The sequence below is a fragment of the Hypomesus transpacificus genome, chromosome 20 (assembly GCF_021917145.1).
Source record: "Hypomesus transpacificus isolate Combined female chromosome 20, fHypTra1, whole genome shotgun sequence".
NCBI lineage: Eukaryota > Metazoa > Chordata > Actinopteri > Osmeriformes > Osmeridae > Hypomesus > Hypomesus transpacificus.
The window spans coordinates 1,900,567-1,912,969 of record NC_061079.1 but is presented as its reverse complement, the minus strand read 5'-3'; the positions used below and the strand labels follow the sequence as shown (position 1 = coordinate 1,912,969).

Sequence of the window (12,403 nt, the reverse complement as noted above, 5' to 3'; positions counted from 1 at the left end):
GACAGAGAGAGAGAGAGAGAGAGAGAGAGAGAGAGAGAGAGAGAGAGGAGAGAGAGAGAGAGAGAGAGACAGAGAGAGGAGACAAACAGAGAAAATCAGTGATAGAGGGAGAGTGAGAGAGAGAGAGAGAGAGAGAGAGAGAGAGAGAGAGAGAGAGAGAGAGAGGAGAGAGAGAGAGAGAGAGAGAGAGGAGACAAACAGAGAAAATCAGTGATAGAGGGAGAGAGAGAGAGAGAGAGAGAGAGAGAGAGAGAGAGAGAGAGAGAGAGAGAGAGAGAGAGAGAGAGAGAGAGCAACATAGAGGCAGGAAAAGACAAACACAGAGAGAGAACGAAAGAGACAGAGAGACATCTTCTGCTCTCTGTCTATGTCTCTCTCTCTCCAACCCTCTCTGTTAATCTGCACTTGCAACTCTGGGAAGGAATGAAGTTTTGTGAGAGAGAGAGAGAGAGAGAGAGAGAGAGAGAGAGAGAGAGAGAGAGAGAGAGAGAGAATGTGTGAGTGTGTGTGATTTGGAATATTTATGTTCTTAACTTAAAGATCTCTTTCTGTATCTTGGTCTCTCTCCCTCTCTCTATCCTTCTCTCGCTCTCCCTTTCTCTCTCTCCAGGCACTTCCTGTTCAAAACTCCGTCCGGCTCCACACCCCTGTTCAGCAGTGCATCCCCAGGGTACCCGTTAGCCCCCGGTACGGTGTATTCCCCCCCTCCGCGCCTCCTCCCCAGGAGCACCTTTTCCAGGGGCTCCTTCAAGCTGAACAAGCCCTCCAAGTACTGCAGCTGGAAGTGTGCTGCTGTGTCTGCCATCACTGCCGCTCTGCTGCTGGGGCTGCTGCTGGCCTACTTCATAGGTATTCACCTCATATTGGATCACATGTATACACACTGAATATACCATGAACACACATTATATACACACTGTATACACACTAAATACACTATAGAGCCATTATATACATATTGTATAAACGCAGAATACACTAAAGACAGACTATATACAAAATATATACAGTACATCACAGTCCATACTCAATACTAAATACACTATGGGCAAATTTCTTTTGACGCTTTTGTCTATTGCAACTGTCAAATTAGTTATGAGCCGAACAATTGATATTTTTAATACCGCCTTTTGCGTTGATTCCGCAAAACATGCGATGTAGTGGACATCTAAAATTTAGGGTGGCGAGGCTGTGTCTGGAGGAAGTGTAGGGTGGAAAGGGTGTGTCTGGAGGAAGTGTAGCATTTGATTAAAGGCCATCAGCCATGTAAATCTTAAGGGCTCCCGTTGCGTAAATGTTCAGGTTGTTTGCGACACAAGAGGTTAAATCATTGTGTACTGTATTACCGTATTTCTTCAAATTAACGCCACCCTCGAATAAATGCCATACCAAAAAATCTGAAAACGGTTATTTAATTGGTTAAATTCAACCCCAGTATTGGGGTTATATATATACATATATATATATATATATATATATATATATATGTACATAACTTTTCTGCACAGCTTTCTGTTTGAAAGCTAACGTGTATGAACGTTTCGGCATGCTGCCTCAGATTTCTACGCAATGTAGAACACTTGTATTTTATACTACCAATGCACAGCTAATTGATAGCCAATGAGAAAGGGAGTTGCCGCACTCATAGACAAACAAAGAATAGCCAAGGAGGTCAGCGGTAGTAAATGAAACCTACGTTTTTAGCTGCATGATTCATTTGTCACAATGCCAGCAACAAAGTTGTCTATGGCTGCACTGCAGCTACAATTCACAAAATCTGTCTTACTAATTGTTCAAAGAAATATGGTACCTTGGATCAGCACAGGATTCATTTATGTTATGAAAGTCAAAATTCACCAGAGCGAACCTCTGGAGGGGTGCTGATAGGAGACCTGGCGCATCACACTGTACTGTACACAGTCCCCTCTGACACAATACGCATTCAATCAACGCTGTCAACGTCCCAAGTTGTCATATTGGGAATATTTGGCTGCTTGAAAATACCTTTCCTATTGGGGATCACTACATCGGCTAACTTCTATCTTGGCCTTGTGAATTTAGGTTGTCTTAAATCCCTGCATAGTTAGCCTACTAATTACATTTACATGTATTCATTTAGCAGACGCGTTTATCCAAAGTGACTTACAAGACAGAGCTTTACAAAAAGTGCATAGGTCAATGATCATACACAACGAGATAGCCCCAAAAACATTGTGGGTAGTGTTAGAAATATTTCTATGTGCGTGTTATGCAAGCTAAAAGAATACTGTTGTACAATATATTTTAGAGTGCAGAAAGATCCCCCTAAATGAAGTTAGACATGCTGACCATTAGTTAAACAGACTGACTGTTACCTTTACTTAGCATGCAAAGATTTCTCACTTAGCAAGTAAGCTAAACAGATGTCAAACTCTATATTGTGTTGGAAACAGGGTCAAACTCCACATTGTACTTTCCACTCCAAACTGAAGTAGTTTTCCACTGTTAAGACACACGCAAGCACACATAAACACACGCGCGTGATCTATAGCCAATGAAAGAAGAGACATGGGACAGTTGCATGATTGAGTATGGACCAATGACTATTGAGAGCTGTGTGGTACAAAAAGTATTGGAGACAAGATAGCAGACACTTTGTACCACTATTACTCCTTGCTTCATGAGCAAGTAATAAACTGCCTTGACGTCAGCGACTCTGTGCACTATTGAGAAAAGATTTTCATGACAGGTAGCCAGAACATGAAGCATACATTGTGAAAAGCAAATAAGTGCCAATGGGTAGAACCAGAAGAGCATGTAGTTAAACAAATTACATTTAAACAACATGCGAAAAACGAAAGTGCTAGAGTGTACCTGGAAGAAAGCAAGCAACAATAATATAATTCACAGCTAGTATAAGCAGTTAAATCAGTTACAACTAATCAACAAGTGCAACAAGTCCCTCACATGGTTTCACACAACCCCACGCTTTATACTGTCGGACAACTGCTTGGTTGTAGGCACCAGCCACTCATTTATGAAAATGTTCCACCCACATGATGGAGCTGGTCTCACCGAATTCCATGGTTTTGCGAGAGCAAAATAATAAATTATTGTAATTTTGTGAGGGTTACATCAGTGCTTTAGCATTAGAATCTGAATCTGAATCTGGTTTATTGCCAAGTAAGTTTAGGCAACTCGCATATGAGGAATTTGCTTTGATAGGTAGGTGCATAAACATAGTAAGTAGACATATTTATACAAGACAAAACAAGCACTGTAAAGAAAAGGCATAATATAAAATAGAAACATTGACAATAAGATACACAAGAAAAATAATGAAGAATTCTAACAAATGTGTACAATGTCACTGTTATTTAAATAAATGATGCATAGTACCGTTTGTGCAGGGATATGCACAAAGTCACAGTATGAGGTTGAAAGAAGAAGCAATGTTCAAGATAGTAACTAGAAGAAGTGTGTTAATTTAACACATTAGACAAGTCTATTGATTTCACGTGACCATAACGTTATGTCAGTATCAGCGGGTGTCCTGGCCTTACGAGGACAGCTGTGGCGTGAGGTTTTAGTCATGACAGCTTGTACCCCAGACCCTTAGCTGGTACTGTGGTGCTCACTCCCTCTGCATACTATATACAGTAGTATATACACACTGAACACACACTATACACACTGAATACACTATAGACAAACTATAGACTCTGTATACACAATGAATACACTATAAAACACACTATCTGCACTGTATTCCCTGCTTCCCTCTCATGGTCCTCATACTGAAGTAAGAGCTTGTTCGATATATAATATATAGAGTGTGAATCAGACATGAACTTGCTTATAAATGTTTGTTCACCTGGTCTGTGGGTTTGGGTCTGGGTTGAGCAGGCTGAGGGGTGTTGTGGTCACAGGTAGAAGCCCCGCCCCCAGTAGCTATGCCTTGGGAGACACTGCTACCAGCACACATCTACATGCCTTTGATAAGCTCACACGCTCCTACACACACATGCTAAGATTTTCTGACAATCTGTGTGTGAAAGACTCCTCTCCCTCCTTTTCCTTTCACCTCCCCTTCAGTCCTCTCCTAACCCCTCCTCTCCCATCCCCTCCTCTTCTCTCCTCTCTCACTTCTCCTCTTTTCTCACCCCCATCTGTTCGTTTACTTCAGTCATCCTGGAGCAGCCTGGGGCTGGGGGGAAGTCGTTGCTAGGACACCACTGCACTAAGCAGTCCTGATGCAAGAGAAGCCAGGGTGGCATCATAATGATGTGATGAAGAGAGGAGAGGAGTGAAGAAAGACAAAAAGTGAGAGGAAAAGAACGAAGGAGAGACAGAGGGAGAGAGAGGTTAGAGGAGAGGAGAGGAGGAGGGCAGAGGAGAATGTGGGAGCAAGGGAGGAGAGGACGGGAGAGTGGAAGAGCAGAGGAGAGGGAAGGAGAAGAGAAAGAGGTGGTAGAGAAGATTGGGGAGGAAAGGTCCAAGGAGAAGGGGAGGGGCAAGAAGGGGAAAGGAGAGGAGAGCAGAGGTGAACTGCTTCATAAAGAGTCATGTCCAAGGGTTGTAAAAGGAACATTTTCTCTTTTTAAACTTGTATGCGTGCGTGTGTGTGAATGTCTGGGTCTGTGTGTGTGTGCACGTGTGTTGAACAGAACATCAGTGTTTGCACAGGCGCCTGGTCCCTGGGGGGTATTAAATGGCACAGAGAGACAGGGGGGGTTGTTCCACCTGTTGTCTGACTGTTGCAATCTTGGCCTGAGATTGGTGTGAAGAGAAGCAGACTTGCATCAGTCTGCAAGGACACAGGAGATTCCCTGTGGAGCACACACACACACAGCTTGTTTTCTCTCTCCAGGTGATGTGGAGTGGGTGCTTCCACCTGATGACTAATTAGCTGTTAGAGGCTGCATCCCTGTCTCATCCCGCCCTCATTCTAGCCCCAGCCTCATCCCAGCCGTGTCACAGCCTCATAGCAGCCTCATTCTAGCCCCAGCCTCACCCCAGCAGTATCCTAGCCTCATCCCAACCTCATTCCAGCCTCGTCCCAGCCTTTCCCCAGCCATATCCCAGCCTCATTCCAGCCTCGTCCCAGCCACACCCCAGCCGTGCCCAGCCTTGACCCAGTCGTATCCCACCCTCTTCCCAGCCTCTTTCTAGCCCCAACCTTACCCCAGCCATATCCCAGCCTTATCCCAGCCATATCCCAACCTCATCCCAGCTCCATTCTAGCCCCAGCCTCACCCTAGCCTCTAGTGTGGCCCCTGGCCTCACTGCCCCACCACACCCCTCTTTGCAGTTGAGCTTCAAAGCCTTCAGATGGAGGAGCTGTTGATATCTGGACAGTTCAGTCCCCCAACCTGCCCATCTACCCCCCCCCCCCACACACACACACACACCCATCCCCTCCCTCCCCACTTTCTCCATCCTGCAACTAGTCTGTTTTGTAGGTGAGGTAGTGTAGTGGTGTAAACCAGACATGGTTCTGTAGTTGAGCTAGGGTAGTGGTGTAACCAGACAGGGTTCTGTAGTTGAGCTAGGGTAGTGGTGTAAACCAGATGTTCTCTGCAGTAGACCTGTGGATCCTCGAGTCTCTATCTGCCTCCCATCCCCCCCCCCCTGTCCCTCACCACCCCTCCCCATCAATCTCCACTGCCCCCCTCCCCGCTCATAGATAACATTATACAGCAGTTTGAATAAGTGAATTATACATTCAGATTACATAAAGTGCTCATGAATTTCTCATCCAACGCATTTCCTTCTTAAATTATTCATACTTGTTGCGCCGGGCGGAGCGGTTTGCGGAAGATCTCTTCCTAATTTGATCAAGACATCAATGAGCTTGGGAGTGTCCGAGGCTGGTTAACCCCTGACCCTCTGGGCCTAGCGACATGCCAGGGCCCCTTCTGTTAAACCCTGCTGGTGTGGAACCCTGTCTAGAACATTCAGAACCCTGTCTAGAACCATCAGAACCTGCTAATGCTGGTGTGGGTGGTGTGGAACCCTGTCTAGAACCATCAGAACCCTGTTTAGAACCATAAGAACCTGTTGATACTGGGCTGGGTAGTGTGGAACCCTGTCTTGCTGGGGTGGGTGGTGTGGAACCCTGCCTAGAACCATCAGAACCCTGTCTAGAACCATCAGAACCCTGTTTAGAACCATCAGAACCTGCTGATGCTGGGGTTGGTGGTGTGGAACCCTATCTAGAACCAGCTGCTTGTGGCAGGTGGCTGGCACTGTGCAGAGGCTTCCTGACAGCTGTAACAGAGTTAATGAGCACACAGCTGTGCTGACCTCAGGAGCAGCAGCTACCCCGTGTTAGCCCTGGCCTCTAACCCTACCGCTGACTCTGAAAAATCCAGCAGAACACAGTTTTCAGTCACACTCACTCACAGCTGTTCTACAAGGTGATTTATGTTTGGGCTTTTCCCTCTGCTGCCTCCCAGCTGAAGCCAGGTAATGAATATAGTTAGTCTCTACTTTACCAGAAACGTTTGTTGGTCATTTGTAGGTGTCCTATTGGTTAGCTTCTAATCCCATATTGGTGATTACATGCTGTAGGGGATAATCAAGCAAATTGTACTACACCAGTGTGTATGTGATGGGTAAGGCTATTGACTTCATTGACTCATAGTCACCCTTCACAGGCTCCCCCCGGAGACGGAGCCTCATTGGTCAGAATCAATCAAGGGGCCCGTTTGGTTTTCATTCCTCCTGTCACCTAGCCTCATTGGGCAGCCTTTTTCACCAATCAGCAGTTGATAATCTGACTAGGCCTTGAGAGTCTACAGGGGAGAAAGAGGAGAGGGGGAGATATGTAGAGGGGGAGATGGAGAGGGGGATGAAGAGGAGAGGAGGAGATGTGTCGAGGGGGGAGGTGGAGATAGAGATGAAGAGGAGAGGGGAAGAGACGAGTAACAGAAGACAAGAAGACACCGAGGGAAGGAGTAGGAGAGGACAGATACGAAAGCAAAGCAGAGAGAGAGACACAGAGGGGAAAAAGAAGGGGGAGAGAGAGAGAAAGAGAGAGAGAGAGAGAGAGAGAGAGAGAGAGAGAGAGAGAGAGAGAGAGAGAGAGAGAGAGAGAGAGAGAGGAGAGAGAGTGAGAGAGAGAAGCAGGGGACTGAGAGACCATTGATTTTCTGGGTTGAGATTAAGGAGTCCTAGCAGCACATAGCACATCTTAGAGGAAGGGGACTGGCCACGTCTGTTGCTCTGTGTGTGCAAGTGTGTATGTGTGTGTGTGTGTGCATATGCATACTTTATGTGAGGACACATGGCAATGTCAGAGTGTGTGTGCTGGAGTGTATCCATGTGGAGTCAGCTATGAGTAACTGGGCAGAATATTAATATCCTACACATACACACACGTACACTCACAGACAGACATACACACTCTCAGACACTTGCACTCACACACACTCAATGCACAGTTAGTGCATCTAGAGCTTGTCCCTTAGATTTTGCTGTGCCTCTGAATAACTAAATACTGTTACTGCTGGGTCATTCTCTTTACCTTCTCTCTCTATTCCTTCTCATCTCCCTTTTTCTCTCTGGCTCCCTCCTACTCTCTCTCTCTGCCTCCCTTCTGCCGTCTCCCTTCTTCTCTCACTCTTTCTCCCTTCGCTACATCTTCTTCTCTCTCGCTCTCTTCCTCCCTTCTACCCTCTCTCTCTCTCTTCCTCTCTCATGCTCTCCCCCCCCCAGCTCTGAATGTGCTGGGGTTAACCTGGAAGCTCCGTCCAGCCGACAGCCACCTGGTCACCACGGCGCTGAGCACCGGTCTCCCTGTCAACAACGATGTGGCGACAGTGCCCTCAACAGGCAGAGGTAGGAACTGACAGCATACACAGTGAACATGACAGACTGGTTTGAAACTCCTGTCCCATCAAGAGATGTGCTGTGTGTAGCATCACATGACAATGCAGCTCAGCCCGTCTGGGGCTGGGGGCCGGCCTGATTTCTGTCACATCTGCTCAGATGTGGGGAGGTAGGGGAGGAGATAGGGAGTTAGGGGAGGATGTAGGGAGGTAGGGGAGGATTTAGGGAGTTAGGGGAGGATGTAAAGAGTTAAGGGAGGGTGTAGAGAGTTAGGGGAGAATGTAGGGAGGTAGGGGAGGGTGTAGAGAGTTAGGGGAGAATGTAGGGAGGTAGGGGAGGATGTAGAGAGTTAGCCCGAATCCCAATACTCCCCCTTACCCCTTACCCCTTCCCCTTAGTTTTGCGCGTTCCCGTGAGAGCTAGTGGTGTCCCAATACTCTTTTTGAGCTAGGGGTAGGGCTAAGACGAAGGGGTATACACCCCTTAAAACCTTACTTGAAACCTAGGGCTATGTGACCGGCAACAATGGCGGCCAGATCATCCAGAGAGTCAGATAAATGTAATATTTTCGGCTTAATTCAATGATAAAAAAATTAAGACAGTCTTGTTTTGTGGTATACAAAGTCCTGTACATATATATTTGCAACCATTGTCCTGATTGAAAAGTTTCAAAAAATCAGTACTTTGGTACACTAATGTTACAGTGCTGATTTGCACAACAATCCCGCATTTCTCTGAATAGCATGTCTACAATTTTAAGTAAACTCCATTAGCAGCGAATTTCGTTTAATATCAGTGCATAACACTACTTGCTTTGGAGATATCGATACGTGTTAGATGACCTACCCGTAACCAAGTGGGGTCCCATTTCTCAGGGATATATAGCCCTTACCCCTCAGTTTCGAGGGCCAAGGGCTAAAGGTAAACTAAGGGCTAAGGGTAAGGGGGAGTATTGGGATTCAGCCTTAGGGGAGGATGTAGGAAGGTAGGGGATGATGTTGGGGGGTAGGGGAGGATATAGGGAGGTAAGGGAGGTTCTAGGAAGTTAAGGGAGGATGTAGGGAGGTAGGGGAGGATGTAGGGAGTTAGGGGAGGATTTAGGGAAGTAGGGGAGGATGTAGGGAGTTAGGGAAGGATTTAGGGAGGTAGGGGAGGATGTAGGGATAATGTAGGGAGTTAGGGGAGGGTGTAGGAAGTTAGGGGGGAGTTAAAGGGGCATATAGGGAGGTAGGGATGTTTGGGAGGATGTACAGAGTTAAGGGAGGATGTGGGGAGGTAGGGGAGGATGTAGGGAGTAAGGGTGCCCAAGCGAACCACAGTAAACAAATTGTTCAACACACAAACCACGGTTCGGTTTTTATATGTAAGCCGCGGTTTTTCGGATCGAGAAAACACAACCTAACACCCTTTGTCCATCCCCTTTTCCGTAACCTTTCCCGGAGAGTACCTGTCCAATGAACTGTCGGTATATCAATGACGAGTCACGTACTGGAAGGAACTGGAGAGAGGCAAATTATACGAAGCTAGGCGAGATAAGAATGTGTGGAGAATGGAGATGGCATGTGGAGGCGAAAGGTTGGGGGGTAGGGGAGGATATAGGGAGGTAAGGGAGGTTCTAGAAAGTTAAGGGAGGATGTAGGGAGGTAGGGGAGGATGTAGGGAGTTAGGGGAGGATTTAGGGAAGTAGGGGAGGATGTAGGGAGTTAGGGAAGGATTTAGGGAGGTAGGGGAGGATGTAGGGATAATGTAGGGAGTTAGGGGAGGGTGTAGGAAGTTAGGGGGGAGTTAAAGGGGCATATAGGGAGGTAGGGATGTTTGGGAGGATGTACAGAGTTAAGGGAGGATGTGGGGAGGTAGGGGAGGATGTAGGGAGTAAGGGTGCCCAACCGAACCACAGTAAACAAATTGTTCAACACACAAACCACGGTTCGGTTTTTATATGTAAGCCGCGGTTTTTCGGATCGAGAAAACACAACCTAACACCCTTTGTCCATCCCCTTTTCCGTAACCTTTCCCGGAGAGTACCTGTCCAATGAACTGTCGGTATATCAATGACGAGTCACGTACTGGAAGGAACTGGAGAGAGGCAAATTATACGAAGCTAGGCGAGATAAGAATGTGTGGAGAATGGAGATGGCATGTGGAGGCGAAAGGTTAGCGTTTGAGGATGTACCATTGCCGCCCCTGTCAATATTGCCATGACAATACTACTTTTGAAACAAGTACTGCCTGGCAATACAACTTTTTCGCAGACCTTATGAGGTTTATTTACTTAAGAAGACTTAAGTAAACTGTAGACTTAAGTAATGTATTGAGGAATCTGAAGCGACACAAAAACATTTGACTTTTCGATAGGCTGTTACACGTTGCGTCTTACCCTGGCGAACAAGTCTTTTAAGTCACCTGTCAACAAATCCAACCGAAACCGAAACGCATAAACCGCAATACAAACCGAGCCGTGGGCTTGTTGAATTGTTGCACCCCTAGTAGGGAGGCAGGGGAGGATGTGGGAAGGTGGAGGAGGATGTGGGGAGGAGGATGTGGGGTGGTGGAAGAAGATGTGCATAGGTGGAGGAGGATGTGGGGAGAATGTGGGGAGGTGGGGGGTGGGTGGAAGGAGCAGGGATCTGGGATGTTGTCCTCTGAAGTGCTGTTCCAACAGCGCAACGTCTGTGATTTGGATCTTCGAGGAGGTGCTAACCTCTTCTCTATACACACACACACACAAACATAAACACATACACACACTCAGTCACAGACATACAGAGGCATGAACATGATAAATATTAACACCCACATGCTCAACTTGTCCAGGCTAAGACGGTTTACTATATTTAGACCATGAAATTAAGAAATTAAATGTTCTTGGCTTCTGATGATTTTAGATTTGGGAAGAATACAGGACTGAGTGTTGCTGTGGGATAAGTACTCTAATTACCCGCTCTTTCTTTCTCTTCACCCTCCTCCCCCTCACCCCCTCTTTCACCAACCCCTCCCTCATCTCACCTTCCCTCCCCCCTTTCCCCCAACCCTGCCTCCCTCCTTCCCCTCATCCCACCTTCCCTCCCTCCCCCACCCCCCCACCCCCACCCCCTCAGGGCCCTGGGTGTACAGGAACAGCAGTATTGTGTCTGGGGAGCTGGAGGTGGGGAGGAGGGTGGGTCAGGAAGTTCCCTCGGGGGTGTTCTGGAGGACCCTGCTGCACCTGCGCCAGCCCCTCTTCCTCAAGTTCAACATCTCCCTGGGGAAAGACGCCCTGTTTGGGGTCTACATACGCAAGGGCCTGCCCCCTTCACATGCACAGGTAACTAGGGATTGCCCCCCTCACACACATAGATAACTAGGGCCTATCCCTGTCACATGCACAGGTAACTAGGGGCTCTTGCTCACCCAGAATGACATCATATGTGATGGAGTACAGTAGTATAGTATGACATCATATGGGGTAGAGAGTAGTAGCATAGTATGACTTCATATGGGGTAGAGTACAGTAGTATAATATGACTTAATATGGGGTAGTGTGTAGTACTGTAGTATTACTTCATATGGGGTGGAGTGTAGTAGTAGACTATGACTTCATATGGGGTAGTGTCTAGTAGTATAATATGCTCTTGTTTTCCCAGTATGACTTCATGGAGCGTCTGGATGGGAAGGAGAAGTGGAGCGTGGTGGAGTCTCCCCGGGAGAGGAGGAGCATCCAGACGGTGGTTCTGAATGAGGCCGTGTTTGTCCAGTACCTGGACCCTGGCACCTGGCACCTGGCCTTCTACAACGACGGCAGGGAAAAAGAGACTGTCTCCTTCAGCACTGTGGTTCTGGGTGGGTCCTCTTTCTCTCTCTCTGTATATATATATTTAATGTATCTATCTATCTCTTTCACTGTGTCTATCTCTCTGGTTCTGTGTCTGGTTCTATCTCTCTCTCTGTCTCTCTGTCTCTCTGTCTCTCTGGCTCTCTGGCTCTCTGGCTCTCTCTCTCTGGTTTTTTCTCTACCTCTTTTTACATTTAAGTAAGTTTGTTTATCGTATGCACCTTCCTGCCACATAAAATTTGTGTTAAAGTTTTTATAGTTTTGTGAACTTAGGTTCAATTTCGGGGGAAATTGTGAGGTGTGCTTGCACCAGTTGCAGATGTGTGCTGTTTTTAACTGAAAAAGTAATATTTTGGTAATTTAAATAAATGCATACTTATTATTTATAAAAATTACATGGATTACATTTTAAAGTTTAAATTAGTTGCTGCTCATTTACACTTCAAAATAATAAGTGTGAAGTATATAATGAAAGTGTTCTCTTCTAATTTCCATGTGATTCTTCTCATAACCTGCAAGAGGGGATGGTCTATGTGGCCTCACATAGTTGGAACAGTTGCATGAAAACGTCAGATAGTTTCACCAATTGAAAAACTAATCTGGGACTTTTGATTTAAGTAAAGGGGGTGCCAAAAATTCTGTCCCCATTTGGCTTCCTAAAGTTTACGCTAAACCACGGTGGAATAGCTTTTCTTACCAAGTGAAGTGTCTCGCGTACAGCATTGCAGTAAGCTACAATGATTTTAAACCACAGGTAATGATACTTTCACTAACAAAACC

At 46.5% G+C, this 12,403-nt stretch overlaps 1 protein-coding gene across 1 annotated transcript in view; it reads left to right on the top strand.

Moving 5' to 3' along the window:
• The window catches only part of LOC124482527 (teneurin-2-like), a 118,941-nt gene that overhangs the window by 80,678 nt on the left and 25,860 nt on the right, over positions 1-12,403 (top strand). Inside the window, 4 exon segments of the mRNA XM_047042882.1 lie at positions 611-849; positions 7,699-7,821; positions 10,911-11,116; positions 11,436-11,631. Coding sequence (XP_046898838.1) covers positions 611-849; positions 7,699-7,821; positions 10,911-11,116; positions 11,436-11,631 — 764 coding nt within the window.